Here is a 14,988-nt window from a genome sequence, read left to right on the forward strand (position 1 = left end):
CTTTTACATGAATATCAATATTGTCATTTTTATCAGAATTTTGTTTCAAAATCTGATAAGGAAATTACTCATCTATTCTCAAATTATCAATTTTAATCAAATTTTGTAGTTTGATAAGATACTCAATTTTATATCAGTTTTGTCAGTTGTTTGTTTTGAAAAATACTCAATTCTGTTTCATATATTGCTATGAAAGTGTAAGGTTTTACATATTTGATAAACATGAAGTGAAAAAAAAATTAGTACCATCTTCTATAGTTTATTCCTGAAATGTGAGAAATGCCGCTGGCATATTTACTGTAATTGCTTAAGTATAACTCCGGCAGGGAGCAGGTTAATTGAATGAAATAATGAATATAAAAGGAGAGATATTAATGGTAGGAACCAAGGCTAGTCTTTATTGTATCCTTTCTATGTTACGAAAGCTGTCATTTCCTGCAAATGTTCTAAAAATAGATAAGATTGCATAGTTTTTACTCAGTATATATAGAGAAAATTGAAAAGTAACAGGCTTTTTAAAATGTTCTTCTTGATTAGTAGTGCTGTGAATGGATAAACATCGAAAGGTCATTTTTCTTACACCTCAGCTTTTGAAAGCTGTTCAGAGACATATAAAAGTTACATAAATGAACTTAATTGAACTAAATAGCTCTATTTCTGAACCAAAATCAATTCTTAAAAAAAAGGTTGTCTGATACATCTGTGTCATTAAAAATGAACAGATTATAGATGATGAGAGTATTCAATATGTACTGGATTCCCACAGTATTTGAATCTCTGTTTAGCCAACACTCCTATGCTAAGCCTTATTTAATAATTATTTTGTCTTCTAACTATTACAAGAATTTTTCAGTATCTCATTGGTAAAATTCAATAAAATTCACATTTGAAAGTTACAAAATTAATTCTGAGCAAAACTTGTATCTACTGAACAAATTAACCTGGTTTACCTTAGGGAATTAAGTTTAGCTGCAGTTTTTAGCTCACCTGTCACAAAGTGACAGGGTGAGCTTTTGTGATCGCTTTTCGTCCGGCGTCCGTCGTCCGTCCGTCGTCCGTCGTCCGTAAACTTTTACTTTAAATGACATCTCCTCATAAACCACAAGGCCAATTTCATCCAAACTTCACAGGAATGTTCCTTTGGTGGTCACCTTTAAAAATTGTTCAAAGAATTTAATTCCATGCAGAACTCTGGTTGCCATGGCAACCGAAAGAAAAAACTTTAAATATCTTCTTTAAAAAAACCATAAGAGCTAGAGCTTAGATATTTGGCATGAAACATCTTCTAGTGAGTGTCTACCAAGTTTGTTCAAATAAAAGCCCTGGGGTCAAAATTGGCCCGCCCCGGGGGGTCATTGATTTTCCCTATATGCATATAGTAAAAACTTAAAAAATCTTCTTTTAAAGAACTCAAAGAGCTATGGCTAAGATATTGAGCATCAAACATGTTCTAATAGGTGTCTACCAAGTTTGTTCAAAGAAAAGCCCTGGGGTCAAAATTGGCCCCGCCCCAGGGGGTCATTGATTTTCCCTATATGCATATAGTAAAAACTTAAAAAATCTTCTTTTAAAGAACCAAAAGAGTTAGAGCTAAGATATTTAGCATTAAACATGTTCTTATAAGTGTCTACCAAGTATGTTCAAATAAAAGCCCTTGGGTCAAAATTGACCCTGCCTCGGGGGGTCATTGATTTTCCCTATATATGCATATAGTAAAAACTTAAAAAATCTTCTTTTAAAGAACTCAAAGAGCTATGGTTAAGATATTTAGCATCAAACATGTTCTAATAGGTGTCTACCAAGTTTGTTCAAATAAAAGCCCTGGGGTCAAAATTGGCCCCGCCCCGGGGGTCATTGATTTTCCTTATATGTGTATAGCAAAAACTTAAAAAATCTTTTTTAAAAAAACCCAAATAGCTAGAGTTAAGATATTAAGCATGAAACATCTTTTAGTGAGTGTCTACAAAGTTTGTTCAAATGAAAGACCTGGGGTCAAAATTGGCCCCGCCCCGGGGTCATTGATTTTCCTTATATGTGTATAGCAAAAACTTAAAATCTTCTTTGAAAAAACCCAAATAGCTAGAGTTTAGATATTAAGCATGAGACATATTCTTGTAAGTGTCTACAAAGTTTGTTCAAATAAAAACCCTGGGGTCATAACTGGCCCGGCCCCAGGGGTGTCATTGTTTTTAACTATATGTGTATAGTGAAAACTTAAAAAAAATCTTCTTTTAAATAGCCCAATGAGCTAGAGCTTAGATGTTAAGCATGAAACATATTCTTATGGGTGTCTACCAAGTTTGTGCAAATAAAAGCCCTTTGGTTAAATTGGCCCTGCAACGTTTGGGGGGGGGGGGGGGTGGGGGGCCTATATACAGGTGAGCGCGACCTCAGGGCCATCATGGCCCTCTTGTTTGTAGTAGTGCCTCGACCTTGGGAAAATTTAGAATGATAGCCATACTAAAGTTAGGAAAATTTAACCCTTAACTTGCTGGTTTACTTTAATAACTTGTCCATTTCCTAGTTTTGGAACTGTTCATTTTCAATTTTTGGGATATCAAGATGGAAAATTTAAGTTAGTCAGCCAAACAATATAGAGCCTGGTCAGACTTGGCATGGTTATATAGGCTGGCTTGATTCTATATTGGTGGTAAAGGCTGAACTGTGACTTCCTGTTCCAGCAGGATAGGGGTTAAAATATTAACTTTTTTTCAGATAATATGACATTTACATGTGTTTATCAATAGTCTGTTTCATAAAAAGCCATAATTCATCTCCTTAGTGCAATAACTGGTTTACTCCTATAAAATTTAGAAGGACTTAAACAGATATTGCACTAATGTGATGATAATTATATGCCCTAAAAAAAGAGAATAATCACAAATTTTGGGATTTATTTTAGACACAGAATTTTCAATGATTTTATTATTACAAAAAGGGCCTTTATTTGGCCTCTCTTTTATTCAGAAATGTCTCAGATTGGAGTTGCAGAGAAGGAAACTGTTCCATTTATTTTCTGTTTTCTTTTCTTTCCTTTTTTTTTTTTTTAATTTTTATGTGATTATTATTATTTATTCTGTAGTATATGTTACTAGTGTATACCATTATAAAAACTTTCATTGTAAACACAGTAGTTTTGTCTTCAGATAAAGGTTATATAATAACACCAATTCGATATACAAGCGCTCCACAGTTCTTGTATTACAAACAGCGGTAAATGGTTTTTATGTGTGATTTCCCCCACCCTTTCTTTGTAAACCAAGCTTGAAAACAAAAATCCCAAGTTGCATTTTGTATGGAGAAGCATGGATACAGTATATTTTTTGCTCATCGATAAAAAGAATATTGGCGTTAGCCTGTTTCATGTAAATATACTTCAGTATTGGCTTTACACTTAGTTATGGATTTGGCATGTTAATCTTCATATTTCATTAACAACTAAAATGATTCATTTTAATCCTCACACATGTCTTGAGGGTAATAATTGTAGGTTATTGTCCAAGATCCATAACTCTGTTATGGATTTTCATTGAAAAATATCCCTTTTTTTGTAGTCAGAAATAAAAATTCTGGGTCAAACCTGGCATTGCTATTAAAGATATTGATATGAAAGTTTTTACATGACTGAAGCATGATTTATATTGTTTATATTACAAAGGATAGTTTTATAAAAGCAGGAAATAAAAAGGGGCATAATTTTGCAAAAATTTAAAAATGATTTTAAGTTAATCCGCCTTTTTGAAATGGCATCCTTTTATGACTATAAACATATATACCAAGTCTGAAGCAGATACCTTATATAGGAAGTTAATGTAAAAATAGACCTTATTTAAACAAAAATGTTAACCAATGCCAACACCAACAAGAGGGTCATGTATTTTCTTCGAAAAGTGGAGCTGAAAAATGAACAGAGTAGAGCCCCATGTCTTTTGATAGCTCTTGTACAGAATTTGCGTTAACAGACAAAGATTCTCTAGAATTGCATTACAATTACAGGGTTCTAAGTCTATAATGGAATTAAAGAATGTTCTGTTAAATAATAGTTGGTTTTTGAGCATAAATTTACGTAGACATGCTTCTCAAATGTTAATAACTAACCAAAGTTTTTGTAATTACATATTTTCCATATAATATCAAATCATTATTTAGTCTGGATATTTTTTGCTTATCTCAGCTTCATACCCACATACATGGCAAGTTTTTATTTCTCTCCATGTTTTTCATTTCTTTTGTTTTACCATTTCTATCACATAAAAAGTGTTAAAACAAAGAAGTTGTTTTTTCTCCTTTTCTTTATTAGAAATAATTGAATATATAATGATATGAAAAAATAATAACAAGTCATAGGTTTTTATTGTTAGAAATCATGCTGAAATGAAACTTGAAGATTGAAAGTTATTATTTTCATTTTACCCCCATCATAATATCATTTTGACGCCTTACATAATAATTTCCTTTTTTCACATTTTGAGTTCTCCCTCATACTCCCTCATATATAATACATATTATCTTGTTTGCTTTATGTTAACTCATTATCAAAATGCACTCTGTTTTGTTTTTCTACATTCACTCCCAATCTTCACATTTAACATCAGTCCTTCCTTTTAACATGTTAACCATTGATTTCAGGACAACCAGAAAAAGCTTGACCCAAAAGTTTGACCTAGAATTTATAGATTGCAGCATGTTTTTTGTATTATCTGAATTGAATTTAAATTATATAATTTCATCACATGACATTACTTTTTAGGTACATGTATATTAAAACATTTTATTACATATTTCGTTTTAACTTTTTGTACACATTTTTTGACTATGGAGTAAACAATAAGGACAGGAAGTGCATATAATTTGAGGCTCTCATGTAATGTCATTTAATTTCATTTACAACTTTACAATAATTTTGATTTCTTTAGAGCAACACCTCTCTGTAACAACCAAAATCTAAGGGGTGTCTGTGGCGGAGTGGTTAAGGTCATTGACTTCAAACCATTTGCCCCTCACCTCTGTGGGTTCGAATCCCAACAGGGACTTTGGATTCTTTCATGTGAGGAAGCTATCCAGCTAGCTTACGGAACGTCGGTGGTTCTACTCAGGTACCCTTTTGTGCCTGAAATAATGCACGGAGGGGCACCTGAGGTCTTCCACCACCAGTAAAGCTGGAACGTTGCGATATAACCTATACTGTGTCGATGTGACGTAAAAACCAAAAAAAAACAAAAACCAAACCAACCAAAATCTTGGGTCTTATTCCAAAGGGTGTTGCTTAGAAGAGGTTAAACTGTACATGTATTTTGTTTCTGAAGTAAAAACATATTCATTCCCGTAAAAAATATTCATTCCCATAAAGATATATTCATTCCTGTCTTCTTTAATAGATCGCAAACAATGTAGTAATGCTAAATATTTTTCTTTTTCTATTTCAGCTCCTTCGACACCTAGTCATAATAACCCATATTATCGCAGAGGTCGGCAAATGAGTTCCTTAGTACGATCATGAACACTTCATCATTTAACAATAATCTATAACTTATACATATACCGGTACATTTTTTTCTTTTTTTTTAATAAAAAGATATATATTCAAAATGGACATTCTGTGAATGCTGTTGGACAAAACAAAAACTTCTTAATATTTTTATTTACTGACAAACATGACAGTATGTGCCAAATTGCCAAACAGTGTCATTTTATACTGTAGACATGTGAACATGAATGGTACAGTGGTGGTTTTTAGTGAATTCAGAATTCCAAGCTTTCATGTGATACTGACACACTATCTGGATCTTGGAGATGGATTTTATCAGTGAAACAAGCTTCTGAGTACAATGATGAAAATGCAGACTACATTGTATACAACAGAAGAAATGGTGTTTTCAGATAAATGTGAATTTAAGATTGGTATATAGAAAACATGGCTTGAATCAAGCTTCAAGGTTCAAAGTGCACAGTGCGAGTTTGAGCAAAGGTTTATAACTATGACTGAAGAAATTCAGGATTTCAAGAAAGGGAATACAGGAAATGATACATTCTTGGATATTGATACTGTTGACTGAAATGGATAAGATGAGTGGCCTCATATATGAGATATTATAGTTGTGCTAAAATGGCGGTTGTTTTCTTTTATTGTCTGTGATAGTACATTATATTTTTCATGTAAAATTATGATAAGATTTCTACATTGTATATAACTTGTCTCTATACTGTAGTAAGTTCCAAGTGTCAAGTTTCTAATAATAGAAAGGGCCTGAAAGAAATTTAAAAAAAAAATTAAAAATGCAGTGTTTTTTCACACTGCTAATAGATTAAATAACCTGGTGATATTTTTAGCATGAAACTATTTGAAAAATTTTCAGAATGTATAAAGAGAATTTTTATTTGTTTCATAGATAATAATTATTTGAGCTGCTTTTATAACTATTTATTCATTATATATTACTGTAAGATTTAGTGTTTAACTTCATATGATAATTCTATTAAATGTCAGTCTGAATTTAAAGTTGGACTTACTGCACTTGAAACTTTTTTTCAAAATTCAATCCAGTCTCAGATGTATTACTCTAGAGGCATTATTAAACTTAAGTTAGCCATGTTAGACATAATGGTTAAAAATAAACTAAGTATTGAACTTATTTCTCTTTAGACCTTATGAAAAATCAACTTAAGCCTTTAAGTGATTGAATTTATTGATCAAAGTTAGCATTGGCCTTGGACTGATTACACTTGAGACTAACTACATTATTTTGACCCCTACTAACACTTAGATTTGTAGAGATTTTAGAAAAAAGGTGCAATGCGTGCACTCTCTTAAGTTTTCAGTGTGTTTAAAGTTTTCAATGAATGTAATGCATGGAGCGACAGACTACTGGCATCTTGGATTATGTTCCCAAGAATTTTACTTAAAAAAAACCAAACTGCCTGAACCAATTGTTTTTATATACAAAGTTTTGGCCAGTTTTAGATTCTAGATTTATGGTCTATTATATATCTTATCTTTAAACTCTTTGCAATCCTATGGTATGAAATTTTTATGTATAAAATTTTAACTTCCCAAGGGACAGTAAGCCTAAGCTATAGTAAAATGTGATGGTAAACTAAGCCCTGTTGGTAAAATGTAGTTATTAATGCTAAAAGTCCTTACTTTATTTTTCAATTAAACATCTCAAATTTTATGTTTCTTTATTGAAAGGAAATACTGCAGAGATTTGCACTTAATGCACATTCACCAAGTGTTTTTAAAGTAACAGTTTGAGCTACATTTCATCAAGTTAATATGTTTAAAATTTAGAATTAAACAGGAATTTTTGTAAAACTCTTTAAATTTGACAACAAAATATCAAATTTTGAATATTGACAGGTAAAAGAGCATATCATAGCATAGATAAATGTAATTTTTATGCTTTTTCCTTAAGAAATTCTGCAGTGGTACCATTATTATTTAATTAAAGTTGAAAATTAAAAAAAAAATACCACATTTTTGTATTTCTTAAAATAGTACCTTTGATATTACTTTATTGATCGTTACATTAATGGGTTGGAGTACAGATCTATTTCTATGTCTATTTTTGCCACATTTATTATAATATATATATTATTGTTTATTTTACTTTTTAAGTATAAAATGGTAATTTTTGAAATGGCCTATCATTGAATATTATATCAGAAACTTAAAATGTCACATATTTAAAAACACTCATCATGTTTTTGTTTTATAATTTAAAGTAATCCTTCCATTGTCCATTTAGTTTACATGTACTTGCATACTTAATAAATTGCAAACGTTGACAGAATTGTTATTCTTCCTTTGAAATGAACGGATGGTTCTTTAGTCCTTAGCACCATAGCACCCTAGCATGCTAAAAAATCTTAATGGATTTGACTTACATTCTCGACATAATTGTTCATCACTTTATGGGGAAAATTTCAAAATAATTAGTGACTGAAATACTGAACAGTGCAGACCAAGATCAAATGCACGGATGACTGCCAGCTTATCTTGCTTGGTTTGCACTCGTCCCATGGCCTGGGATTTGTAGTCACTGCAAGCAATCAGACCTAAGGCTATCATTCAAGTGATTGAGAGTAAATATTTTGGGATTTAGCTGATCTGCTAGCTGCTTATATTTCAATGCCATAGCATTGGTAAAACAGTAAAAGTTTGATATAAAAACAAGTTAAATTTACTTTGTTGAACATTGTAATTTTCATTTGAATTTCTGGACATAAAATTTAAGAAAGGAAAATTATGAACATTGCTCCTAGGAATATAATTCCTGTGTCACATAATATGCCACTTGTATGAGGGTTCCAGTTAAGATAACTTAATATTTAAGCTGCTAACAGCAAGTGAATACTTCCAATACCACCAGTGCAGGCATACCCGTGTTGTCTGATCATGATCTGCACTGTTCGCTATTCAGTCGGCATATATTTTGAAACTTCCCTAAAATGATTAATGGTTTTGTTCAAAATGCAAGATGGACTAGTCAACATATGATATTTAGGGTGATAAGGGTTTATTACCAGTATGTGTTTGGAATAACAAAATTATGTAATGTAAATCTGTTATTCTGGGCTTACGAAAACATCATTATGCTTGAACATAGCTCATGGTTTTGGTATCGCGAGCAGGTATTTCATCAGAATCTTTTGTACCTGGTGCAGTTCCTTAAACCAATATTAATTATTTCCTGGTTATATCACATAATTGTACTTAATTCTTCTGTAATATTCCTGGAAAACGGTACAAACAACAATGCTTTTGCACCCAGTTTAATATTTCAAAATGTTTCAATTCTATATTATCATTTCAAGTCTTTAAATACAACTGTAATCCGTTAAATACCATGCAGTGTGTTACCGCTGATAAATTAATTCCGAGCTTAAATCTTCCTAATAGATAAGGCATTAATGGGTAATAAAACGGCATTAATGACGCCAAGAAACTTCGAGAGGAATGGAAATAAATAGGTGAAAATGAAGACTTGGTTTGATAAAATCTGTTCATAAAGGAAAAGGTACACCATCTTACTTCTAGGTCCCTTAGCACTGGCTTAATTATTATTTTGTTTTATTTTTCCTAGAATTGAATTTTTATTTTAGCAATCTTTATGCATTGAAGGTTCGGTTTGATCAGGTACGTATGTTAATATACGTACCTGGTTTGATCAGTTTGTTAATGAGAGAAAATCAAAAGAGCTATTTTCAACACCATTATGAGGTTCAATCAATGATCGAAAGAAAATGCAAGACACCTGGCATTAAAATCTAGATACCAATGTAAGCCAAAGAAAATATTTTAAGATACATTTTGTATTAACTGATTAACATGTCCAGAGACATAGATAACAGAGATAGGCTACTTCCTAGCCAGTTAAAATATCACGCGTGCCTACTAAACTTAAAACTTGTAGCAAGTAAAGCTTATTAACCCGATATCAAAATCAGTAAAATAATACATTTTCTGAAAGCTTATGCATTTGTCTATGGCTGCAGGTAAAAATATTTACAGTTCCCATTTAAATAAATGTTGTATCATTTTTTAAAGAGAACTACTTAATATTTTTTGTTACAAAACTGTTCATATGACAAAAAACTGGCTCAGTGGGTATGTTCTGCCATGTTTTTCTAAGTGAAAGGCATGGAAAGTTACCAATATTTTAACATGCAGCCATAGAAGAAAGATTTACCTTTCAAATGGTATATAATATTAAAGGATCAAATGTACATCCATTAAGTTTTATTTGCTACAAAATGCCTAACTTTCCACTTTTTTATAGGCATGAGTGATATTTCAATGGAGTATATAGGAGCTGCTTATCTCTGTTATCTTTTGTCTCTAAACATTCTGAGCTTAATGAAATTTGGGTTGTCTGAAAATTTGTCCAATTTTTTCATGGGAAAACCCCTCCCCTTTTTTCATATCCCCATTTCGCCCCGCGGGTGAAAACCAGACAAAAAAATCACAAAAGTAAAACAAAAACCTTTTTTTTGTGTTTTCCGTTTTCCGTAGGCGCCAGGAAAAAAAATGAAATTATTAAAATTTGACTACTTTTTTTATAAACCCTTTTCCCCTTTTGGGGAGGCAAACAAAAAAGTGAAAATCCCAAAAAAAGTATCGCCTAAATGTCCAAACGGCAAATTGGTAGACAAAAAAGTGGCCCATTTTGTTGGTTTTCTTTTTTGGGTGTGTTTCTTTCGCCCCAAAAGGGAAAAAAATTTTAAACATGGCACACTTTCACCACCATATTATATGGGGTTGGGATTTCATCATTTTGGGTTTTTTATTTTTGTAGTATACATCAATGAAGAAGAAGCCGTGTGAAAGGATGGATAAAACTATATATAAATCAATAACAAACAAAATTTTTTTCCTTTCAACTTAAAATGGTTCAAACAATATTATTACACAAATGACATTGTCACGACAAAAACTAAACATTAATGGGTTTGCGTCCAGCATGGATCCAGACCAGCCTGCCCAACCGCATCTATTTGATCAGGGATCCATTGCTGTTCGCTAACAAAACTCATACAAATTATATAAACTGATAGCGAACAGCCATGGATCCTGATCAAGACTGCGCGGTGCCGGCGGTCTGGTTCCATGCTTGTCGCAACCCATTATGTTTTGGTTTGTCGCGACCACGACTGAAATAGTAAAATTGCCAGTAAAATGTACAATAAATCTTGATGATTTAGCGGTATACAATATATAAAATACTTTTTTGTCTCTCAAAAAGTCAATACAATAACAAAATGTACAAAAATCATATTTTACTATGCTCCAAATTTCATTTTTCACATTACCGGACAAATATGTACAATGGACGCTCTTAGGGGTGACAACGCACATGCAAAGCTGTGACGTCAAAACACCATTGTCAATTTTTATTTCTTCTAAAAGTAGAAGGAATCCTAATGCCTTACATCAAGCATCAGAAATAACATTGCTGGATGAATGCTTAAGGACACATCCAGATAGACACAAGCAAAGGCCTCCTGGACGCTTCACCTCGAGAAAAAAAGTCACCCGATTACAGGCAATAACATATCCATAAGGAGTTTTTTTGATAATTAAGAACGTCAAAAATGTCCCGCTTTATTGGTGGTAAAATTGTTCAATAAATATTGACTTTCACTCTAGTTAAAAAAAAAAGCATAAATATTTGCAAGAACTACTTTTTTTACTTAATCTTAAAAATTTTCTTATTTTGTTTCTTTTTCATAATTATTAATAAAAATTTTCAAAATTTTTAAACTTCAATAAAAATTTTTTTACTTTTAAAAAAAATTTTCAGCAAAAAAACTTTTTCCTTTCAAATATTTGTGTAAAATTTACTGGAATTTTCCTTTATAGTTATCTACAAAATAAAATTTTTATAAAATACAATCAAAAAATTGATATTTTTAATTAATATTGTTTTTTTAAATTTCAAAAGAATAATCAATTTTAAAAATATTTATTTATTTTTAGCCTCCAAAAAATTTGTGCGCTCTGGGGCATTTTATTATTTAGACGATGGTCGCCCTTCATTTATGTAATATCAGTTTGTAAAATGGGTCTGTCTTGCTGTCGAAATATTGAGACTTATTGATTTCAAACTGCCCGTTTATAAAAATCGACTTTCATTGGACAATTTTGATGTTCATATTAGATCTATCACTTACACAGCTCCTGTAATGACTCACGTTTTATAACAATCAAAGCAAATGAATACACCAAATAAAGCATTTGCGAGGAAAATGTTATTATACCATCACAACATCAATGGTTATTTTCATGAGCCGATATCACTTAAACAGCTTTATAACAATTCCCTTATGTAACGCCGGATTACATTGGATTATCGCGATTATCTATATACACGGCTGATACGAGTACAAATGGAAAAGGCAATTAAAGCAATTGTGCTGCATTATAAATTCTCAACTGGTTATATGACCGAATATACAACCCCGGGTTTTATGGACACGTTAGTTGTTTGCCATATAAAAAACGTTTATACCGGTACATATAACCTGTCAAAATCTAAAAATATACAGGGTAAATAATGAAGAAATCTTAAGCATGGATATTCTTTGTGAACATTTTCCCTGCACAGAAAATTTTTCACTTACAACTAGCATGCACAACAATTACAATGAATGTATATACAAAAACGCAAACAAGCATAACAAGATTATATGGTTCAAGCACAAATGATGCTGAGGGAATAATTTTATCCTTATTCAATTTTTTTTTGCACTTTCATTAGGGTCTGTCAAGTTTGCACTACTTTTTGAAAACATTGAAAAAAAAGTATTATTTGAATACATTGTAAATCAATCAGTAATATTTTATACAAAAAAACAACTACTACATGTATGTATAGATACATTGTAGATCGGTCTTTGCACATGAAAACTAACAACTATCTGAAAACATTGTAGATCAATTGCTGTACATGAATTTATAGAAGATCAGTCGCTGTACACGAAAACTAACAACTGACTGTATTATTGAATGCATTAAATAGAATATCGATATCTGCATGTACATGAATTCATTGTAGATCGGTCGCTGTACATGAAAACTAACAATTATCTGAAAACATTGTAGATCAATTGCTGTACATGAATTTATAGTAGATCAGTCGCTGTACTTGAAAACTTACAACTGAGTGTATTATTTAATGCATTAAATAGAATATCGATATCTGCATGTACATGAATTTATAGTAGATCAGTCACTGTACATGAAAACTAACGACTGAGTGTATTATTTAATGCATTAAATAGAATATCGATATCTGCATGTACATGAATTTATAGTAGATCAGTCGCTGTACACGAAAAAAAAAACTAACAACTGAGTGTATTATTTAATGCATTAAATAGAATATCGATATCTGCATGTACATGAATTTATAGTAGATCAGTCACTGTACATGAAAACTAACAACTGAGTGTATTATTTAATGCATTAAATAGAATATCGATATCTGCATGTACATGAATTTATAGTAGATCAGTCACTGTACATGAAAACTAACAACTGAGTGTATTATTTAATGCATTAAATAGAATATCGATATCTGCATGTACATGAATTTATAGTAGATCAGTCGCTGTACACGAAAACTAACAACTGAGTGTATTATTTAATGCATTAAATAGAATATCGATATCTGCATGTACATGAATTTATAGTAGATCAGTCACTGTACATGAAAACTAACAACTGAGTGTATTATTTAATGCATTAAATAGAATATCGATATCTGCATGTACATGAATTTATAGTAGATCAGTCGCTGTACATGAATTCATAGAGGATCGGTCGATGTACATGCAAACTAACTACAATTTGAATACATTTCTAACTGTACATGAAAAATGAACTCTTTTTGAATGCGTTGTTAATTGGTCGATGTACATGAAACTAACTATTATCTAAATATATTGTAGATCGGTCGCTTTACTTGAAAAATAACTGTTTTGGGCCACTGTTCATGTAATACATATTTTGTTTCAGCACATTGTACATGTAGTTCGCTCGCTGCACATTTAAAAGATCTATTTGATATCGTTCAAAAGCAAAGACCAGAATATCGAAAAACTCAAACATTTAAAAGAAAAATATTACTTCTACAACTGAATGTATTAATTGGACGGAAGTATACAGGGTTTTCTTATATCATTTATTCATTTTGTGTCTACATATTTCCAAGGCTTTAAAATAAAATACAAACCATCTGGGCCGCAAAAGGAAACGTTGAATTCTGGCACAAAATTTCTGATTCTACTACATATAGCAAACTGTACAAAGTAGGGGTTGGGGCAAAATCTAATATTGCGTATGAATATCTCACGAGAATTTCCCCCCAGAATATCACATGCACATAATAAATATCAAATATACATAATATGTAATTTTATATATTTATTATGCGCATTTACATAAATAAAATAAATTAAAATACATTATACGTTCAAATCTGTATCGCACCGAGAATTACTTTAAAAGACGATCTTTCACTTTTACAGAGACAAACGTAACACTTTTGATGACACATGGCGACAAATATGTTAAAGTCAATCATTTCATTAAAGCTGTTCTGTTGTTTTGCCTTTATGATTATTAAAATTATAACAATGCGCCAGTCATAAATGAAGAGTACATGTCCATTTACCCCATGCCTGGTATAATGGATAGACAATGAAGTATCAAATAACGTAAACAACGAGTAAAGTAAAACATCCATTAAAACACGATAATTACGACTGGAATATCAAATTTTTATGTTTTTTCCCGCGTTGAATGAATATTACAATTTTTGAACAAATGTTGTAATTGAAATTGAATGATTTGAGAAAATATTTTTCTTCAAGCCCTTTATTTCATATAGACTGCACTGTCTTTGTCTTGCTCATCTGAAATTATATATAATATAAATTATGTTTGAGCCGCGTCATGACAAAACCAACATAATGGGTTTGCGACCAGCATGAATCCAGACCAGCCTGCGTATCTGCGCAGTCTGATCAGGATCCATGCTTTTCGCTATCAGTTTCTCTACTTGTAATATAGTTGGTAAGCGAACAGCATGGATCCTGATCAGACTGGTCTTGATCCATGCTGGTCGCAAACCCATTATGTTGGTTTTGTCGTGACGCGCCTCATTTGTGTTCATTTTCTGGTTCAAACACACTTGTAGAATAACAAGAAACATCCACATCATTTTAAGCAAAATAAATGCTCATTATGCCCCAGTATTCTTTTACTTTTATATTATTCAGAACATTTTTGTGTTTCCAACATTTTGAGTAACTTACTGGTAATTCATGGTATGTAAATGCATATTAATTTAAAGGGACACCACTGAACTTCTATGACATGATGGTGCTGAGATAACTTTTCGAGACAAATATTCCATAACTTGTGTGCAATACTTCAGATCATTCGATCAATCCGTTTTTTTTACAGAATGATTATTCTAATTGTTA

The 14,988-nt window shown here is 31.5% G+C and overlaps 1 protein-coding gene across 1 annotated transcript in view; it reads left to right on the top strand.

Moving 5' to 3' along the window:
* LOC132740694 (protein FAM149B1-like) overlaps window positions 1-7,784 on the top strand; it is a 49,970-nt gene extending 42,186 nt beyond the window's left edge. The window contains 2 exon segments of the mRNA XM_060728661.1: window positions 3,147-3,213; window positions 5,427-7,784. Coding sequence (XP_060584644.1) covers window positions 3,147-3,213; window positions 5,427-5,442 — 83 coding nt within the window. The 3' untranslated portion in view covers window positions 5,443-7,784.
* The last annotated feature ends 7,204 nt before the right edge of the window (window positions 7,785-14,988 follow it).

This window comes from Ruditapes philippinarum, unplaced genomic scaffold (genome assembly GCF_026571515.1).
Source record: "Ruditapes philippinarum isolate M1 unplaced genomic scaffold, ASM2657151v2 ctg418_1_1_1_1, whole genome shotgun sequence".
Lineage (NCBI taxonomy): Eukaryota > Metazoa > Mollusca > Bivalvia > Venerida > Veneridae > Ruditapes > Ruditapes philippinarum.